The sequence below is a fragment of the Tachypleus tridentatus genome, chromosome 7 (assembly GCF_004210375.1).
Source record: "Tachypleus tridentatus isolate NWPU-2018 chromosome 7, ASM421037v1, whole genome shotgun sequence".
NCBI lineage: Eukaryota > Metazoa > Arthropoda > Merostomata > Xiphosura > Limulidae > Tachypleus > Tachypleus tridentatus.
In genome coordinates, this window is record NC_134831.1 from 61,699,326 (window position 1) to 61,722,378 (window position 23,053).

At 30.7% G+C, this 23,053-nt stretch overlaps 1 protein-coding gene across 6 annotated transcripts in view; it reads left to right on the plus strand.

Moving 5' to 3' along the window:
* The first annotated feature begins 2,986 nt into the window (after positions 1 to 2,986).
* Vti1a (Vesicle transport through interaction with t-SNAREs 1a) overlaps positions 2,987 to 23,053 on the plus strand; it is a 30,722-nt gene continuing 10,655 nt past the window's right edge. For 3 of the 6 annotated variants that reach the window (XM_076512021.1, XM_076512022.1, XM_076512025.1), the window contains exons 1-7: positions 2,987 to 3,126; positions 7,225 to 7,283; positions 8,900 to 9,010; positions 10,494 to 10,580; positions 15,715 to 15,796; positions 16,159 to 16,229; positions 20,394 to 20,455. In XM_076512021.1, the coding sequence (XP_076368136.1) occupies positions 3,033 to 3,126; positions 7,225 to 7,283; positions 8,900 to 9,010; positions 10,494 to 10,580; positions 15,715 to 15,796; positions 16,159 to 16,229; positions 20,394 to 20,455 (566 nt within the window). In that variant the 5' untranslated portion in view covers positions 2,987 to 3,032. The other 3 variants (XM_076512023.1, XM_076512024.1, XM_076512027.1) reach the window with 3 other exon arrangements.

Here is a 23,053-nt window from a genome sequence, read left to right on the forward strand (position 1 = left end):
TATGGAAGTTCATTAGGTCCATACAAATTTCAGTTTTGTATTTTGCGATTTTTATGAGCGTTTTTCCGTTTTTCATCACTACTTCGCCTCTTGTAGAAGGATCGTCTTCAAATTTGGTATGGACGTTTATTGAGTCCATGGGAAGATACAAGCAATTTTCAGTTTTGCATTTTGCACTTTTCATGGGAGTTTGTTCTTTCTGTACCGCTACTCCATCCCCTGTTTATGGATCTTCAACAAAGTCGGCATGAAGGTTCGTTGGATCCATAAGGAAATATATATCAGTTTGAAGTTTCATACTTTGTAGGCCCGCCATGGCCAAGTGGTTAAGGCACTTGACTCGTAATCTGAGACTTTCGGGCTCGAATACCCGTCGCAACAAACATGCTTGCCCTTTCAGCCATGGGGGAATTATAATGTTACAGTCGATCCCACTATTTGTTGGTAAAAGAGTAGTCCAAGAGTTGGCGGTGGGTGGTGATGATTAGCTGCCTTCTCTCTAGTCTTACACTGCTAAATTAGGGACAGCTAGCGCATATAGCCCTCGCGTAGGTTTGCGCGAAATTCATACCAATCATATTTTGTTTTGACATTTTTATTGGCGTTTTTCGTTGTATTTTTTTAACGATTATATACAAGGAAAGCAACTTTTCATGCTCTAAGATAAACTTTTATTAATCATGAATCTATATTACCTCTATTTAAGGGACGAACACTCCAGCTAGTTAAATAATATCTTAAGAAGCATATTACAGTTCAGACAATCATGAAACTAACGCTTTGTCATTGTTAAGCCAACTAAACGTTACACTAAAAAAAAAAAAAAAAAAGAATCTGTGATGTAGAAGCCTAATGCATTATTTGATTGGCATAATTCGACAAAATGTCATAATAGTATTCACATGCCTAAATTAATATGGGTTACTATATGGTGAATTAAAACGGACTCTAATCCCCATATATATTAAATTTCGTTGTATTTGGTTTTATTGAAACTGAATAGAGTATTACGACAATACAACATTAATACAAAAGCTCGTTAAACCAAACAACTTTAAAAGGTAGACATCCATGTAACTTGTAATAATATGATTACTTAATCGTGAATTAAGGTAGATTTATCTAAAGGCATTGCTAGACACTGGGTTCGTGTCCCTATTCTATTTGACAGTGCCCTTACTTTCCAGTTGGCGTCTTACAAAATCAGACTAGAAAATGATGATCAGTACCGTACATGCCGAAAGTTCTCGCACCTATTGGCTCAAGCGCAGAATCTTCTAAAGCCCTATCCACGTCTCTGGATATATCTCCGTGTGTTTTGTTAAATTAAAATGCGTTTACTGATCCAACGTCAACTCCATCGTTAGCGTATTGCAAAAGTGTGCTTAGAATAAGTTTAAATGGTAACAAACAGTGCAGTGATTTTCTTTACTCTATCCAATCAAAATTATATAAATCTAACAAACATTTTGACCTAGTAATATTTGAGAAATGCGAAATTGTAGCTTAATAGTACCCCAAAAAACATAATGATTAAAGGGCGTTGTTATCAGTCACACAACTTCAAACAGGATTGATGTGCTTAATTTTCCAATCGCAGCGAATGCCACCCTGTAGGATTAATGTTGTTACTTTATATCTCATAATAATTTTACTAAATTAATTAACATTTAGGCACTCTGAAAGATAGAAATAACTTCCGTACTGTCAGTTTCGGTTTGTGTTGTAGTGGACTCTCCTAAAGAAACTGTAAAGCGAAACGTCGAGTGTCTAATTAAATAAAAACAACATTTTGATGTTATAATTTCTAAATAACACCACATATTGTTAATGTAGACTCACGGTGGTATTGAATCTAACTTCCATAAATGCAGATATTAAGTAAAGCATTCGCTGTATTTCTTTAAAGTGTGTTTTGTGTGTTTTCTTATAGCAAAGCCACATCGGGCTATCTGCCGAGTCCACCGAGGGGGATCGAACCCCTGATTTTAACATTACAAATCTGCAGACTTACTGCTCTACTATCGGGGAACATTTATTTAAAGAACACCAACAAAGTGTTACATTAATTTTAGTGGATGACTGATTACTTCACTAGGGTGGTTAGAGGTTTGCGTCCACAGATGGATGTGACATGGCTTAGTAAAAGCTTTGACAATATTGAATTACCGGTATTTCGAACTTTCATCTTGTCATTATTGTGCTGGTTTTAATTGCGAGTATTAGGCCCTTTAACCAAAGCCTTATTCTCTTGTTTGTTTTTGTTGCTAAGTGCAAAGTTACACAATATGTTATGTGTACTTTGCTCACCACAGATCTCGAAACCCGATTTTTAGTGTTATAAGTCTTTAAACCTAGTGCTATTTTATAATTCACTATTTATTTATATTTTCAGGTTGACGTTCGTTAATTATTTGTTCTTGTTGGATCAAATTTTGATTACTACCAACTCTAGAAATACTATAGGTCAGTTCAGCGCACGTTTGTCAAATTATTTTTATTTTTACCTGAACTATCTATCTACGGATCCAGTGTTTGTGTCTCTTTACTGCTAAAATAATCGTGCTCCTCACTTTCGGGCTGTGGGTGTTTTATAAAGGCTATAGTCAAATCTTACTATTCAGTCAGATAATTTTAGTTGAATTGGCGGTGGCTACTCTTCATTAATTTGAATTTCATTTTAGATTAATATATCAGCTCAAAATCGTCGCATATCTTTCATAAAATACAACAAAGTATTGGAATAGAAGTGCCCAATTAACTCAGTCGACTTTCGGAAGCAGATTATTATTTCATTTAGAATTAAAAAAAAAAATTGATACGATAAAGCCCCGGAATGTTTATTGTTTCTGGAGTTAATTATACTTAAAGATTGACCTAAGGAAACGTATTTTATACACTTTAATTAGTATTACAAAACGTTAAAAAAATGTTACAGGAACAGAATTTTTACCCCTATGTGTGTTTACTCGAACAAAAAGTGTTTCAAGATACTTGGTACCATAATATTAGTCAATATATTTATTGTAAAAATGGCGTCGTTGATGGAGTCGTTTGAACAACAATATGCTTCTTTAACTGCAGATATCACTGGAAAAACTGGGAAAATACCTAATTTGACTGGACGTTAGTGTGTTATTACGTATTTTAGTTTTGTTATTTTTGTACAATTTTTAGTATAATGCTCAACTTAAGAATTTTTTTAAGTTTAAGAAATCATTCGAGATACAATTGGTTTATACTAAAGACTATAAGATAATTGTTTACGACTCTTGAAGTAGTATTAATACTAATAGTAATATTATAAACTGTAATTGTTAGTACTAATTATAAATTCATTTGTAGTACTATACTATCAATTTTAAGTACTAGTAACGATAGCACGTACTGCAGACTGTAGTAGTTAGTAATTACTGGTTACTGAGTGGCCTTATCCATCGTCTTTTGCCTTTCACATTAGCATAAAGTATTTTCTTTCCCTATCTTCTTCACTCTATTCTAATTCTTCCTTCTTTGCCAATTCACTTATCTGACTCCCATGTCTTAGTGGAAATGTAATGTGTTGTTGCACACTTTTATGCATACCCTGTTTGAGTCATTGCCTTCTTGTTCTTTATACAGCCTTTCTCTTAAGACCTCTTTTCCTCTTTTATGTGATTGCCATCATTCAGACATCTGTGCATTTAATGTTTTTTGCACTCTCTTTCATCACCCTTATTTACCAGTTGGCTGGTGTTATCTCTTAGGGTATGCTTATTTCTCAAATTCTGCATCTAGCCATGGATAATAAAAGATGCTCAGATCATCTTCCTTGGTCCAAATAGTGCCCATTGTCAAGATGGGATATCCCACAAAACCTCTGGTACACAAAATTACTCAATTGCCTAATCCAGACTGTGCCATTTCAATATATTATCATGGAAAAATTCTGTGCCAGGAAAGTGCCTGCTCAATTCTTTGGCTCACTCCTGCCAGTTTTTCAAAATCAGATTTTGTGGTCACCCATTGTACTGCCTCCAATAAAAGACCTTTCTGTTATGTATCAGATTGGAATCTGGGCATTTTTCCACATTTCCTCAACATATATTCTCTTCCCCCTTCCATCCTCCCTGAAATGGAGAATGGAAATCCTTTGCCATTTAGTAACTCCTAACTGTGGAGTGATGGATCCTAGAAAGTTCTTCACTAATTGTGCTCAATATAATGTAGTGAGAGGTAGGAGAGTAGTGATGCTATCATTGTAATGCAGGTTGTCCCTTAAACAGCTAGTGTAGCCTCTTCCTATACCTGAATCTGTTCAGTTCACTTGAGCTGAGCAAATCCTGTATAGTCTGACTGTGCCCTAACCACACTACACTTACTGAGTGTAAGTGCTTGAACAGTCATATTTCTAGTCTTGTTATCACTGTGATACTTAGTTATTTTTTATGCTCTGGGTTAAATTTATACCATAATTATGAAGTGATGCAAACTACCATAAGGTGTCACCTCTATTTGGGCTTTCCTTTCAGGTGGTTTTGGAAGAGAGCTTGCCTAGGTTTAACTTTGCACCATCCCTTGCACCAATTCAGCATGGTGTTCTAGTTATATTATGTGGAAGTAAGGTATTGCTTTGGAAGTTAAAATGTTTCTAACCTGAAAACATATTTCCAATAGATTTTCATCTGCATATATATTCATATCTGACTGCCTCAGTTCCAGTGCATTTTCTTTTTGCATTGTCTAAGAATGAAGTTATTTTGAGTGCAAGTGTAATTGCTGTGTATGGAGGTTGTGTTGCTGTTCTATTGGTATAGAATTTTTGTTGTATGATGGTATCACCAAACACAAATACAGTTTGTGTGAAGCATGAATTTTAGGTGAGTATTAGCTTGAGGCTAGTAGCATGCATATCTCATAGGCTGACATGAGAGATATAGCTATTCAGATGAGGAAAATGTTAACTTTAAACTTATTAAATATGCATTCATTTTCTGTAGTTTTATCCCTATACCAGTGGTTCCCAACCATTTTTATGCTCTGCACCCCTAAAAAATTTTAATATGTTCTCACACCCCTCACAGTAATTATTTATTTAAGAATGAAGGTGGGCAAAACAGATGTTATCTCGCACCCCTGGTTGGGAACCACTGCCTTATACTCTTTGTGAGCCAACTTGTTTTTTACTTTCAGCTACCATCCAGTTTTTATACAAGGAAAATGGGTGTACTGAATATTTAAAAAAATATTTTTAAAATTTTCCACGTTTGATCATTATCCTCAATTAGTTTGTCTGTCCAATTCACAACAGACAATTCTTGTAATATCCCTTATTTATTTATTTTTTGTAACAAAAGCCTCATTATTCCTGATATCCACATGTGGTAAAACATCAAACCCAATAAAACAATGGCCACTTACACCTAGATGTTCCCCAGTTTTGACCCTATCAACTGTTTCTGTATTAGAAGTTAACAATGTATGTAAAGTAGGGTTAAGAGAGAATAGATTACTTTCTCTAAAATAAAAAGTTGGTTCAGATTTGTACTTTTTTTCATGGGAGTGGGTTTACATTAATAATTTTGAAGGTACTTGTTTGTAATTGTATGGCATAGATTTTATTACATATTTCATCTTTTGAAAGTATATATATTAGGTACATAATTTTAGTTAACAGTAATACATTGTTGTGTATATATATGGCTTAAAATTGATGATATTCATGAAAAAGCTTGTCTGTTTTAAAAATGCAGTTTCTCTTTTTACCATTTTTTATCTTGCAATGAGACATGTTTACAAATTTATTACTTATTAGTACAAAACATTACTAAGAAATTATTATTTTTTCTATCAACAGTTTTCAACATTGAATTAGTAAAAGTTTCTCACATTTTGGTCTTACTAGCAGTTTTCTTTAATTTCATTGTGGTAGTTTGGTTGGCTGAATCCAGGTCAAATTGAGCATCATGTTTATTCAGAAAATGCAGCAGATTGAACAGAAAGGTTGCTGGAGAAGATGTGCTAAACAACCACCTTCAGCTTTTGCAGTTCTTTACCCTGCAGTAAAATTTTACTTTGTGAATAGTTCACCTTTAACATATTTATAGAAACATGCAGTCCTAATATCACAAATATTGTAAACATTTTCACACAAGTTGGGTAGTGAAGATATGACATTAACTAGGATATAAAAATCTGCTAGTCTAAAGTCAGGCCTAACAAAGTTTGAATTGGGGTTACAGTGAATTCCATAAGTACATTCTCTATGTTAGTGGGGTTCAGCTTGCATAAAAGTAAGAACCAATTCTGTAGTTAAATTTTAAAATTTACAAAAATATTTGTCATTTCAAATCATTAAATGTCTGATGCCTATCATAAGCATGATATTCAAACACGTGTATCAGCCAAATTTTTTAGTTTCATATTTATAACACTTTCCATCTATGTGATTATTTTTTATAGGTTTAGCATACCTATTTTTGAATTAAGTGTTTTATTGATGTGAGGTGAAATTGCTGTGTTTGGATAAAGTTACTTGTTGGACAGCTGCCTCTGTAACTCTGTAGGCTTGTTTCTTGGCACAGTGAAAAAGGGAATGGTGGTACTTGTTGGATCTCTGTATGGTTGTTTTGCTTTCATTACATATGTAACCTTAATGTGATTAATCTGTTCAGGGAATTTATATTTTTATATATTTATAATCAAATCATATTGTTTTCATCAAATAAGGAATACCAGTATATCATGTAATCAACTGGTTAACCTGACTAGAGGGTTTATGTCTGCATCACCTGTTCTATAGTAAACCACATTATCTTTAGTTTTGTGTTACTGTGGAAAATGTCACTGCATTGAATATGTATATGTACAATGCTTATACATTTCTCATGTATACTAGCCTGTGATTAATACATTAGAAAACAAATGTGTACATCCCTCATAAGGAAGGTAAACAGGAATTACTTTCTCTTTTATGGCATAGTTATAGAAAATAGTTTTTTTAAAAAAGAGATTTATATTCTTGTTGATAATTTTGTTCATAATCTTCTAAGTTTAGTACAGTATTAGATGTTTTGAAACATTAAAAACTTGGATTGCAATAAAAGTACACCTCTTGGCTTTTTGAAGTGGTAAAAATAATTGTATGTTAGACTAAAACTATTATAAAATATCTATATAGGGTAATAATTAGTGAAAGATTAGGTAACAGATAATCATGAGTATTTGCTTCAACAAATCTTGCAGTGGAGAAAAAGAAAATGGTCTTGCAGGTGGAAAAACATATGGAAGAGGCTCAAGAATTGGTAAGCCATATGTATAACTAAAATGAGGTTTTGCAGAAATCTACAGTGTTTATTTCAGAGAAACTTGGAAGTATCAGTTGTGACAAGCATGTATGAAACCATGTACAGTAAACTTTTTCACGAATATTTTAAACACCTGTGTCAGTGTTTTGTTTGGTTTAAAAAAAAATTTTGATGTTATAAATATTTATATACTAGATTGATATAAAAACTTTCTAAAGCCTAGGGAATAAAATGGCCAAAGGTCAGAAGAGGCAATTTACTCACTTTATTTTGGAATTTTTCAACATTTATAAGTTTTATTCTGGTTATAAAGTTGATCAACTTGACACACTGGTTTGAGTTAGGTTAGAGAAAATAACACAGAATATAGATATTTTGTTTAAATAAATATTTGATATTTATTCAGGAGATTTTAGAGATAATAGAAAATAAACTTGAAATTTTTTACATTGAAAAATTTATTTTAATCTTAACAAACAATACTTTGTACATAGAGCAGTCAACACTCTGGATCCATATGTGTTCACAGACAAAGTTTTAGTAAAAATACTTAATTAATAATTTAAACTTTTGTCTTCAAAATAATCATCGTGTTTACTAAAAGCTTGACAAATTTTATGATGGCATACAAACCATGTTAAAAGTTATGGTATGGAAACTGTTAGCTACTTTAGGGATGTGATTGGAGTAATTCACAGAGACATTAGCAAAAGAAACATAAAAGACATCAATATCTGACTATTAAGTGAAAGTCATTATTCATTGATCCGATCTAACTTTATGTTATTCCATCCTGAGATCCATGGCTTACTGGATCTGGGCAGCTAAGTTATCCTGCTATCTAAAGAAAGTGGCTAATGTCTGGGACTGTTTAGTTATGCACACACACACATCACAGTAATGATTGTTACAGTATTTGAATTTCCAAAAAAATATTAAAATACTAATAATTTACATGATATTGCATAGACTTCTGCATTTATGATAATTGATTACCAAATATTAGCATATCAGTAAGTAGGTTCTTGATTGGTGAGACATGGCTGAGATGGTTGGCTCTGAAAGTTTTCATGAGAAGTATGTAATTCTACAGAGTACAAAGAGGATTGTGTGGTTTGACACTGGAAGTTTTCAAGAGAACTATAGAACCCAAAGAAGATTGTGTGGTTGGTTCTCCTTCAAAAATTCTCAAACATTAAATTGTACAAAAAGAAGCAGTGTATACATATTTTTTTAAAATGTTTAAGTTGTATGAAATTGCAAATTGGCCACAAAGTTTCTTGGAGTAGAGTAGTGATGAACCACCATCACTATCTCCTGGGATTTATCACTGAGTTTTGTATCTCAAGAAGTGTTGCCAGTCCTATGTAATTTGGCAGCATTTTCAGGTAGTAATGTCGAAATTCAGTGCATAATATAAGCTATTTTTTTGCTTTAATTTGAATAATCTTATGTCTTTTCTCTTAATAGTTTTTATGTTCAAATGTTATTTAAATAAATTTGTATTTGTTTATGTGAAACATGTTTTTTGATACACAGATGCACACACACACACATACATATATAAATGAATGTTACTTTTTTATTCAAATTTCCTTTACTTATTGTTTCAGGTTGAACAAATGGAACTGGAAATTAGAACTTTAACTGCAGCAGAACAGTTGAAGTACCGAAACCATGTCAAAAATTACCTCACAGAATTGAAACAGATGCATAAAGAACTAGTAAGGACATTTTTATATTAGGAAATACTGCTGCAAAACTGAACCATATAAAAAAAGATTAAGAAAACATTTAAACAATAATTCTTGTAATACTAGACTTTATGGTAGAAAATAATATAAAATGTTATTCTTAATACTGTTATTATTTACAACAAGGGAAATGTGTAAATGTTCTGTGAATTCTCTGATCACTTATTTATGTGGAAGAACAGTACTGTAAATAAGTGGCTTAAAAATTCAGATAAGTAATATTGCTATACTTCAGGATCAAGATAACTTACTAATAGACACAATATTTAATCTGCTGTGTAATTTTCTCTCTGTGTGGCTCAGTTGGGCTTTTTAAACTTTCCAGAAACATTCTAGTCATTAAGCCACGTCCATCACACTATATCGAACAACAATGAAATGATTAAAGTAACAAAATATCCTACAACAATATCTTCTAACACTGTTGAATAATAAAGTATTTTTGAAATTAAACACTTCACAAAATGAGAAGCTTTGTGTACAAAAACTCACTTATTAAGGTCTAGTGCTGGTGAATATATAGTTCACCTACACTGCGAGTCTGATGATGTGTAGTTACAAAATATTGCTGTTGTTATATAGTGGGTATTTTCTTAAGTTTTTTTAAGTATGAAATGTGACTGAGAAGATCTTTTAATGAGTGGTTTATTACAAAAATGATAACCTTTCTTAACAACATTCTTTTGGTTGTGCAAGATTCCTTGGATGCGTTACTGTAATGAACTGAATTTTAGTTCCTTGTTCAAATGCTTGCCATTTTCAAAACAGTCAGAGTTTGAACTGATCTAATATAATTATGGAAGTGGCATACAGAGTGAAAGTCTCTCTTGTATAACAACTTTCTGACAGTAACAGAAACAATTCTGGCTAATTGAGTAAATGTGTACAAGCTAAATAGCTTAGAATTTTTCACCAACAATTTTTAGAAGATTCTGTTCATAGCTTCCAAATTTTTAATGGTTTCTATTTGAGAAGTTCATTATTGTTCAACAAAACTAATTCTATTTGAACTTCATTAAGTTGAAAATCATTGTTCAAACCTTGTAACACATAATTTCAAAGTTTATCCAGTCAATGAAGTATTTTCTTCATACAAGATTTCACCAGTAAACACTGGCAAAATTGAACATGTCATGTCAACTTTGTTTTCACCATCTAGTGTTGAGAACCTTTCATTCATTTTTTTTAGTCCTCATTTCAAGGGATCTTCATCCTTTGTCTCAGAATAATAAGTAGCAATAATAATTGTGGTATGCCTGATGAATAATTTGAAAATGTCTTGGCCAGAAAGGTAAGAAAATATCCTAAGAGCTAATATTGTTACACATACTCTTACAGATTTTGCTGAACTAATAAAAAGTTCTGTTACCTCAAACTGTTTTACATAAAAATTTAATATCATTATGAAAATTAAAGTTCTTTTTGTTTTATTGCATGTTTGTTGTATGTGTAGCAAAGAGCGAAAATAGCATTCTGTGACGAAGTACTAACCAGGGAAGAGTTGTTTGAAAGTGAAGATACTTCCATAGCAGAAGATAAGGTGAGTATTTTTTTCATAAAAGAATGTTATTGACATATCAGGTTTTCAATCAGTAATGTTCATCGGTTATAAAATTTGTTATTGGTTTTATAAACAGTGCTGGAACTATAACTAGCTAACAAGAGGAACTCCATAGGTGTAATGGTAGTCTTATGCATATAAATATATTTTGAATTTAATTACAAAAAAACTAAGATTTAAATATAAATTTGATTAAACATGAAGTATTAACTAAAACCCATACTTCATTGATGGATAATGGAGATAATGTACATGATTGTTCTAATAAGGGGATGCAACTGATGTTTATTTTAAAAATGGAAATTACATTCTCTTCTACTGCCCACAATTTGAGCATAGATTTATAAATAGTGATACAAGATAAAGAAAACAGCTCAGAACATTCTCTAATTAGTTTGTTGCAGGTTGTGAGATTGATTGTCAGTAATTATTTGCTTAATTATGGCTGTTACATGTGTTAGAATCTTATCTTTGAAGCTTGTAATAACATTTTATAGCAGACATTATGTAAATAATGTGCTTTGTGGATTTTTTTAGTTCTTTGTATCTAACATTAGCTTTCATATTTTTTATTTACAAAATCATAATTGAGATTGTCCTCAAATATAGTATGCTGATATTTCCAGTTCTAATTAAATTTGTGCAATATTTTCATATTGATTTTTTAAAACCATAAACCAAAAAAGCAACAAACCTAGGATGGTCTTGTATTTATTAGTTTTACATATATGGTGTGTGGCATTATCAGATGATAATGTTTTTTAAAATAATATTAGAAAATAAATGACAACTTAAACATTTTCAAGGATGACTGTCTTCATGTTGAGAAAAAAAAGTTTTCACACAATGGTTCAGCATGGCCAGGTGGTTAAGGAGCTCGACTTGTTATCCAAACATGCTCACCCTTTCAGCCGTGGGGCATTATAAAGTGATGTCCAATCCCACTATTTGTTGGTAAAATAGTAGCCCAAGAGCTGGTTGTGGGTGGTGTTGACTAGCTGCCTTCCATCTTGTTTTACACTGCTAAATTAGGGATGGATAGTGCAGATAGCTCTCGTGTAGCTTTGTACAAAATTCAAAACCAAATTTTTGAATGAATGGTATTGAGTCAAAACCTCAAAGTGTGATGGTAGTTAAAATGTCAGTGTATGTGTGTTTTAGTAATTGGGGAAATACAAAGTAAATGATATTTAAAATTCAAGTTAAATATATTCTTCCTTTGAACTTTGTGGAATAAATTTATTGAACTTATTTGCATACAAAAGTTAATTTTTAGATCTTGAAGACATTTAGCTGTTAGGAGTGTAGAAAACATCACAGCTTTATAAAGTTTGTTATGTCCCATGTATTAATAAAGTTTTTTTTTCAGTGACTAACAGTTTCTGATATTGCCAGAGCATGACAAACATTATTAACCTAGTAATTAGGGGGTTGAAGAAAGTGGTTTTGGTATGTACATGTGTAGATCTTTGTTTAATTGTTACGGTTTGCAAGATAACATTTCTAATTGAGTTATGATGGAATTAAAAGCTGTTGTTTTTTTTTGGACATTAAAACCTTTAGTACTGATATTTTTCACAACCAACCTTATTGCCATTTTCACTTAATTATTTTCAGTTTATGTTTTAGCACCAAGAGATGTAGAATATATAAAAAAATGAAACTGTTGGCTTGAATCCCTTATCTTTACAGTCTTCTAGAAAAAAACAACAACTAAATACCTTTAGAAGAAATGTACATTTTGATAATCTTTACCTTTTAATTAAGTGTTTAATGCATAATCTACATTTTTCACACATTTCTGGATAGGTTAAAATACGTGAATGAGTGCTATAGTTTGAACCACATGTACAACAGTAGAAGTATTTCAGAATTGTAGATTGCATTTTTTATAATATAACTGTAAATTTCTGCCATAACTTGGTTTAAGTAAAAAATCTTTAACTAATATTGTCATTTATTTATACAAGTCAATACTTAATTTCTTAGTGTAAAAAGTTTGCTCACTGCATGCACTTGGTAGAGAGACCAAGTATATGTATAGGCTGGTATATGTAATGACAATAGTAATCTATTTCTCTGATATATACAATAGAAGGTACATATAAACTATTATGCACTGTTTCACTGTTAGAGTATTCTCAAGACTGAAATACTTGTACAAGTGTGAGTAAGGCTGGTGTTTACTGTAACTTTCTGAAATTACCATGGTTTTCTCTGAAGTTGGCCTAACTTTGTCCAGTGAGATTTAAAACAGTTTATTAACTTACACATATGTATGTTTTTTTTAAATTTTAATATTAAAAGATGAATAATAACAAAGAAAACGTACATCATATGAACCTAAGACTTTTCTATTCTCACGTGTCTGCTTGCGAGAATATGGCATGTGCATTCATTGAAATTTATTTATTTCCACAATTATTCAAAGAGACAAACTGAAAATCACATAAAATTTGGGAAAGATGTTTTCTTTGGGGATGAAAGAAATCTCTTTTGTTTTACCTATCTGCATCAAGGTTTCAGGCTATGTTCAAAATATTTCATAGTTGACAACATCAATAGGTTGTCATTTAAAACCTCTTGGAGGCCAGAAATACAGGGTAGAAAGAGGGCAATGAAATGACATTTAATAGGGACTTGTGTGTTTAAATGACAAAATCAAAAATAGAAATAAAAGAGAATATACATTTAACAGTAACCATATTGCATATTAATATTTTTCTTAGAATGGTTAATGTTTGTAATACAGTTTGGGCTTGTATGTGGAATTTTTAAACTCTTATATCGTGGAAGCCTGAAATAATTATGTTTTTGTATGCAGGAAACATTGTCTTCACTTGAAAACACAGGATAAATAGATTTAAAGAATTGTTTAGTTCCTTTTTTTAAATGTTGAACTGAATACCCCTCGTAAAAAGAAAAATCCATAACAGAAATTTTGTCGTCATCAAACTTCTTAACTTCTTGGATAACATTTGTGAGATAATGTTTATTTAATATTACTAGCTGGATCTGTGTAGTGGGCTAAGATAAAAAGTAAAAGACTACTAAAGAAAACAACTTTTAGCAAGAGGTTCAAGTATTCTTACATATTATATGATAGGTTATAATAATTTTTAATTTTCAATAGAGTATTTTATCACACACAAACTTATGTAAAGTTCCTTTCCTAAGATGTTTTACTAAACAGTGTTAACTGTTTCAAGGTACATCATATCCTTGTTTTCCAATACACTTAAATGAAAATAAATCTATTAAAAGCAAAAAACAGAAAGTATTTGAAACAGTTAAGTTAATTAAAAATGTAACTAATTTTAGAAACAAAATTGCCAGAACTTAAAATCAAACCAGGAGATAACATCTTGTAAATGTTGACTTTGGTGCACTACATTTGACTTCATTTGTTGGTGGTGTCTGTATTTGAGTTTGAGTTCTTCCTGTAAGTGTTAAGTTTTGTCAGGTAAAGTATGTAAAAGTGCCATGAAGTTTTTGACTGAAAATTTTGAACTGGAGGGACTTCAAAGTGAGTCTGTGGTACTTGCATTTTGTAAGGAACTGTGTATCAAAGGATGTTTTTCTTGTTTTTAAATCCACCCTTTCACCCACTTTGAAGAATCGTAAAGTATGAAACTTGTACAGTCTGAATCTCATACACTGGAAGGTAAATCCATGAGTAAGAAAACAGAGTCTACTATTAAATGAAGATGAACATGTTTGAGAGGATTGAAGACATTAATTAATTAAAATGTTACAGAATACACTAATTCATCATCAGAAAAACTTGAAAAAAGATATGTCGATATATAGTACTGTACAAAACTGTTAGGACAAAGTCAAAATTAGATTTCAGGCTACTTTCAAAGAAAATTGGAAGGTAAATCACAGGTGAAACATCAAAATTTCGTTAATCTTTAGATTTAATAGAACAGAAACTCAGTGGAAGTGCTTGAGTTCAGCATACAGTTAATATCTTGTTTGTTCCACTTTTGCATTAATAACTGCTGACAGTTTTGCAGGTATTGTTGCAACATATTTAATCATAATTCTTAGGGGTTTTTCTCCAAATGTTTCTAATGCACTCCCATAAAGTTTCTTTAGAACTAACGATTTATTTCTCAGTTTTTTATATGTCAAATCCCAGATATACTCAGTTAGGTATTGATCAGGACTCTATGGGACTATTGTCTCATTTGAATGACTCCAGTAGCTTCTTAACTAAATAATTTCTGGATAGGTTGGATGAGTGTTTCAAGTCATTATCTTCTTGGTAACAGAATACTTTACAATAATATTCAAATCACTGGGATGATGAGTATCTGTTGGTACTTGTGGTTATCAACTATTCTATCTATTTTGCAAATTTTTCCTCTTATTACAGCAGAAAATCATTCCCAAACTATAACGTTGCCTTCCCCATGCTTCATACTGATGTGCTATATATTGAGGCAATCATTTTTCACCTTTATTCTTCTGAATGTACACCCTAAGTTTTGAACCAAACATTTTAAACTTGGACTCATCCATTCATAATATCCTTTCTCAATCATCAGTTGTCCAGTTTTTTTACTTTTTAGCAAATTTTAGTCTCTTGACAATTTTTGGAGATTTAATTAAATGTTTTTAATTGCTGTCCAATCAAATATTCCATTATCATTGATTCTTCTTAATTCTGTATATCTGAACACTTTTCTATCATTTGGTAAATTTGAAAACAAAAAGAGGCAAAACACCTAAACACAATTATATTGATGTCAAGTATCTTAATGTATAAAGCCTTTGAGACAGAAGAATGATTGTCACTGATTTCAAACGTGAGCGAACCTGACGATGATCGAAGAAGGTCGAAAAGTTGTTCGCTCTTCTATATAAAATATTTTCTCAACCCAAACGAGCCGTTTTTGCATATATATTTCTCTACAAGTGGGTTTTCTCGATATCACTGTGTATCAAAGATTGTTAGTGTGGCTGGTAATTATTTCAGATGAATTGGAATATAAATAGATCTACAAGCTTTTGTTTTAAAAAGAAAATAAATAAAATTGCTTATAATTAAATACTACCTATAAGAAAGTGGATTACAGTAAAAAAAGAAAAACTATATCTTTTACAGCAACGATTATTAGACAACACAGAGAGGTTGGAGAGATCGTCTCGAAAATTACAAGCAGGGTATGGACTTGCTTTAGAAACAGGTCAGTCAAATAGTTACTTGTGCAGATTTTTATTAATATGATTGTAGGAAATAAACTAAATTTTGTACAATAGAACTCTCATAAATGATATATATATATATGTGTGTGTGTGTGTGTGTGTGTAACTGTTTTTGTTCTAGAGACTAATTTATTATTTTAGATTTTTTAATTAGATATAAATGTACATTTAAGAATTCAATTACAGTCATTTAATTTTCTAAATGTATATTCTCATTTTGTTCTACACATTTTTAAAGTGTCAAAAAAGTAACATCAGTTTATAATCCCATAGTTATTTACTAAGAATAATTTATGAAATAAAAACATTGTTTTGTGTTTTATTTTTAAACTTCACTTTTCAGAGCAAATTGGTGCTGATGTTCTCAATAGCTTGTATAGTCAGCGGGAAACAATAAAGAAGTCTAGAGACAGGGTAAGGACCACACACATATTCTGTATTTTTATGTATAAATTTTGCAATGTTCAAGGAAAGCAAAAATCAAGATTTTAGTCCCACTTCATGTTTCTTAATCTTAACTAGATCTTGTATGAAAGTGAAACTGTTTTATTTGCTGCTATTATTAGGATAATGCAAATTTTATGAATGAAAACTAGTCTCCTATTAATCCTATCTTTACAGGTCTTCCTATTGCCATGGGTTGAAAGCCATGTCAACATGTTTGTAGACTCGTATTCAAAATTTTATTGAACTAGTATTTTAGGATTGTTTGTCAATAAGTTTAATATCAAACATATACTATAATTCAAATTTAGTACTGCATATTAGTTAATTCATTAATTTTAAAAGTAAATATGAAAAAAACACACCTAAATGTCAGTTTTTGTGTGTCACATGGTATGTTAAATGCAGTATTGGTTCAGATTAGATGTTTGTGTTATCAAAATACAAATTATTAGTTTCTTACGAATTAGAAACTCAAATTATCAATATTAACAATGTAAAATATAAGGTAAGAAACTCCTGTACATACTGTTTTCTGAGATAATATATTAAGTGAATTAATCAAGGTGGACCTGCCACCTGCTTGAATACACTTACTTCACCTCTTGATGTTTATACAGCCATTCAGAAGCTTATAATATCCCCTGGTGGTTTTTTTAGCCTCTGAAAAATATTTATGCAGAAATCCTTTCTTTTCATGGTAAATTCTGAGCAGTAAGGTAATATATTAATGAGCTTGAAAAACAAGTTTTTTGACCAAAATATAGTTTAGTTACTAAGCTTAATAAATTATAGTGTAATTGTGTGGTATTGGCATAGTAATTTGATTTTTTTGTTATATCAAAATGCATATATTAAACCTAAAAATATTATTTTGTTTTACATCATTTACATGTGACGTTTGATAAGGCTGAGCAACTTACAACAAGTAGTAGATGAGTACAAAGTTTGTAACTAGAAGAGATAATTGTTTTCAATACTTCTTTATTTTGTGTTTTAAGAAAATTAATTGAAATTTAAGAACTTATTTGTAAATAGTAATAATTTATTGTAACTGATATGTGACTATTATTTAAAATGCTGGCTCACAAGAACACAGCTAAGACAGATCATTTTTTAAATTCCAATTTTATTCTCTTGAATATGGTAACACAAGGGCACACGTGCTGTGTCATTCAAATTTTGTGATATCAGTCAGACACTGCTGAATGGTCAATAAAATAAAAATAAAATTGTGTATATGTATGAAGTAAGGAGATTTAAATTATTTCGACTAAATATTTGTGGTTTCTTGTCAAAATTTGTAGTCATCTAGATTAAAAATGGGTAATTTATATCTATTTTCTAAATTTTTATGTTGGTTAAGAGGCTGGTTGAATTGACCAAACCCTCACAGTAATACAATAATAACAGGTAAAATGAACATTTTGTTTCCTAATTAAAAAAATGTTTGATAATTATCTGAAGGATGTTAGAAAGTATGTGAAATTTGATAATTTTGTGATGCATTAAGGTATTTTTAATTTTAAGATCAAAATAACTTTGCCTATTGGATAGTCAACAGTCAAAAATAAAAACATAATGAGAAGATATGTACATTCCATTTCTGGATAACATTTGGTGTGAAAAGGCCAGGCACCATTTTAGATGAATGTATAAAGAGAAACCTCTCTATTCTTAAGCTTTTTTCTGTATGAAAAGAACAAATGAGTATCAGTAACAAAAAAAAAATGAAAATTGTATATGATAAGAAATTGAAACAGTAAAAAAGTAAATATAGAAACAGAACAACAAGAGAAGTGTTTTTTTAACTGGCATTGAAAAATGATACATTTAGCTGTTCAAATTTTTAAAATCACTTATGTAGCTTTTTTTGAACACAAGTTAATCATATGTTAAAAACTTGAAAATTAGTATTAATCTCTTGATCTTTACTACAATCTGTAAAGTGAACAAAGTGTTAGTCATTTGGTGTAGTCCTACCATTAGTGTGAAAAGTAGAGTTAAGTGCCATTGATAGCTGGCATCACAAAAGTCAAAGGTGCAGATTAGTACTTTATTTCTTGTTTTCGTGTGCATATGTTATTTGTTATTACAAAAGTAACTAAAATGTAGAAATAGGAAACTTTTAAGATTTGATTGTTAGAGTAGGTAAAATAAATAATAAAAAAAATTTGGGAAGTATGCTTGGGATTGGCTCATACATATAGTAATTTGAAGTGCATTGGCACATTTGCCAAATGATTTACAACTTATAATTGTGTGAGTAGTAGTTGGACACAATCCAGAGGGCAATAAAATATAAGTATAAATATATTACACTGTTATCAGTTTTAAAGCATAAAAAATGATGTAGTTTCATGTTACAATTTGAATTCATTCTTAAAAGAGAAAAATGGATAATCCAGTTTTTTTTTTCTTTTTTTATGGTCGGTCAAATCAATTGACCTTACTTAGAGTTAGGGCAAGGAAAATAACATGAAATATGAAGTTTTACTGAAAAGAAAAACAATTTGTTCAGGTTTTAGAGATTATTCAAATGAAATTGAGATTTTTGAGGCAAACATTTTGAATCTTGTTGAAATCAATTTGCCTTTGGAACAATTAATATATATATATTAGTAAAAATACTTTTTTACAAAATCTTATTTTTGTGTACAAAAGACATAATGTTTACTAAAATCTTGACAGATTTTGTGAAGATGTACATATTCTATTAAAATTAATGGTATGGAAATTTTAATGAGTACAAAGTGGTTGCAAAGTCATCAATTTGACATCATAAATCTTGAAAGAAGAACAAGTATTTTTCTTCACTGACTTACACTGATATAACAACTGCAGAGTGTTAGTTTTCTTGCACAGAATAAAAAACTAAGTTTCATTTTCTTAAGTCACACTGATTTATTATGTGTATCATTTAAATTTTTCTAGATTAAAGTGTATAAGTGCAAAGCATGTAGTTGCTTATTAGTAGTAAGTTTTACTGAACAAACACTGTTAGAGTTGCTGATTTTTGATAAAAAGAAATATACATTATAATCATCGATATCCATTTGCTTTCATGTAAGCAAGTGATAAAACTGTTTTTGTTGTAGTTTTAGGCAGAAAAAACTATTTAATCACATCAAACTCCTGCTGGAACAATGTTTATGATTGTAATGATATATATTGTTTGAAAGCTATTTTTATAATTATTTTACATCCAGTATATCTCCAAAGTTAATAAAGATAAATTGTTATACAATATACTCCATTTAACTTTGTAGTATTTTGTTTGTCGATGTATTTTACAAAAAGTATCACTTGTGGAATACAGGCATACCATGCACATGTACCATTTATAGTAACAAAGAATTATTCAATATTATTGATTTAATTTCCAACTCTCATGGTGGCAACTCGTTTTCCATGATATCTAATGTTATCTTGTTCTTAGTCGCTTTTCCCATTTGCTCTTTTGTTGATTATGTCCTTTGCTCACAGTATTTCAGTGATGTATATTTAGCCTAGGTTAAGCAATTTAAAAGTAGAATATCCTATGATGGCTAAAATTTGATAACTGGCCAGTGTTGTCAAGGGATAAAGGTTACGAGGTGACACTGTCCACTGAACAAAGAAAGCAAGGTTATGTTTGAAATTTAGGCATGCTTTCTTGGATTAGTTTGATAGAGATTTACCTTAAGATGTGGAACTCTGATGAGGTATTCACTGATTCAGTAAATGTGATTATTCATTGTCTGTATAGGTAATTACACTGTTTATTATGTTATATTTAAGTAAAGATTTTCCCTGTCATCTAAATATGTCCAGTCTATTTATTTCTTACACAACTTAAAATTAATGAAGTTATCAACTATAAAACACTTCCATTATTTCTTGATCACTCCTGTTGTTATTTGTGAATTTGTCTGCCTGATTTTTTTGGGAGATTGGTTTTACCTGAAAGTACCACATTTTTTTTTACCTGCATTGATTGTTCACAGTATTAGTGCTGTCAGGAAAATATTTCCCTAAAAAGTTGGTTCCTGTTGCTGTTTTTTTTTCTTGTAAACCTACAATTTTATAGTTTATGCATGTTTGTCAAATGCGTTAAAGTAACATGAACTTTATGCTTTTGTTTTTAAATTTCAGCTTCGAGAAACAGATGATGATCTGGGTAAGAGTTCCAGAATCCTAAGTGGAATGATTAGAAGGTAGGGATTGCTTGTTTTCAAATCAATGAATGTACAGAACATGGTTTTTATATTTGAAATTGTTTCATTTTATGATGAAACGTTTTTTTATCTTAATGAATGTATGAATAATACTTTAGACATTCTTCTAAGTTGTCTTAATATTTCATATTGGAATTAGTATTAACAAGTTACAACTTTGATACAGAGAACAAATCTGAGGAAATCAACATGATGGGCATTGGCAAAACCCCATAAAAACCCTGTGTCCTGAAGGGACACCAATTAGAAACACAATAATCACTTAAAAACTGGATTATGGAATGTCATAACAGTGTTTGAAAGTGGAAAACCTTGTGTTGGAGAAAGAGATATCTTTGAGACAAACATATGGTCATCACAATGGCAAGGTGGTAAGTTTAGAGGCTTATAATGCTAAAAACCAAGTTTGGATACCCAAAGTGGACACTGCACAGGTTGTCCATCCTGTAGCTTTGTACTTAACATCAAACAAACAATATAAACATCAATGAAATGTCAATTGTCAGAATCAGATATGATTAGATTTACAAGTAAATAAAAATTCATTTTTTAGTCAGGAAGACTACATGAAGAACAGAAAGAAGGAATTGCCTTGATTATTGAAAACATGACATTATTATTATTAGATTGGGAACTAATCAACAGCAAGCTTTGGAGAATAAGATTTCAAACTGTGTTTGTGAAAGTGATTGTTATATGGTGTTATTCAACACCTAATTAATGTGAACAATTAATTTTATGACAGTTTACAAGATATTATCAATATGGCACTAAATTATGACTTGTTTATAAGTAACGGATTACATGAATTTCAAGGTGGGATATGACAACAAAGGAGTTGAAAATATTTTGGACAGATATGGAGGTGAAACACTAAACAGTGTTAATTTAACCACTTAGTTATTAGTGGTACTCTCTTCTCTAATAAAGAAATACACAAGACAGTATGAATCTTTTCATTGGCATTACCAAAAGCCAAATGCATCAGATTTGTGTGTGGAAAACCTTTAAATATTGTTGCAATATACTAAGACATATAGAGGAGCAGGTGTGGGTAAGGGCCATCATTTATTCATAGCTAAAATAAAACTAAATTGTATAACTGAATTCTGTTTGCATTTATCAAACAAATTTTCTGTTTGGATTGAAAACTAGGAAGTTGTTGAAAAAATATAAAAATCACAGATATTCTCAAACTGAAACAGTATAATCTGTAATACAGCAAAGGAAAAATGAAGCAGCAAGTCTGTTTGGAAAGTTTTGAAGGAAAAAATAAGAAGCTTAGCTAAATTTACTCAATAACAGATGATGGGGAAAACCAGACAGAGCTGACACATACAAAAATGAAATAGAGCTGTGAAATCTAAAACTAGAAAGAATAAAAGAGGCCTCATAGGAATAGCAGCAAATAAAAGGAACAAGAAAACAGTATAAGAGAATGAAAATTCTTTCCGGAGTCTTCAAGCAGAAAGGAAACCCTATGAATAAAGATGAAGAAATCACTGCACTGGGAAAAAGAAAGAAGCTATGGGCTATACACTTCCAAAGTGCACCTTAAATGTTTACCACCTACCCAGTTGTTTGACTGGGATACCATCAAATGTTTGCCTGAGATGGATATTAACCTCAATAGTGTAATGCTAGAGGAACTTAAGAAAGCTATTTCTATGCTGAAGAGCAACAAAGCAGCTAGAGATGACAAAATAAATACTGAATTAATCAAAACAAGTAGTTAAAGAACCTCAGATTTTGAAACTAATCAATCTTGTATGAAATAAAAAACAAATCCTACAGCTTGAAAGAATGGAGTATGAAATGCAAAGAAAGGTTACTGCAACAATTGTGATGAGTTTACTTTATTATTACTCCCTCACTTCCCAGGAAACTTGTGTTCAATATTCTTAAATAGATCAAAGATGGCATAAGAAAATCAGGTGATTTTAGACAAGGGCAATCACTGCTTGTTATTAATTCTTTCAGTTTGCAGGATGCATTTGACAGAATGGACAGAGAGTTGTTATGAAAAATTCTAAAAGTATGTGGTATCCTAAGCAAGAATAAAGCAGTATATAAAGACTGTTATACAGACAAGATATACAGTAAGTGTTAAAAATAAAGTCAAGATAGGTGTAAGAAGGTATTGAATCATTAGTCTCTTTTGGAATTACAATAGATTTTATTATAGAACAATCAATAGTGTTATAATGGGAGTATTAGGGTAGAATAATTAAAGCCTGAGTGACCTAAATTTTGTGGATGGTATATGCTCTCTCAGCAAGATGTACACTAAACATGACATGTGTTATCAGTGAGTACAAAACCTCTACCTTGAAGAAGCCCTGCATGAAGAAAACAAAGTATTTCACATGTATTTTAAGTATTCTCTGTAACAAAGGAGAAAAGCATAAGTGGGAAAATATGTAGATCAAACAATAAATGAAAATCCAGTAACCACCAGTCAAGATATAAATTTAAGAATATTCTAATGTAATATAATAATATTAAAACTTTTTGGATCTGAACCCTATAGAACCATTAAAGCAATTGAAAAAAATTAACAGCTTTATATGTGAATGT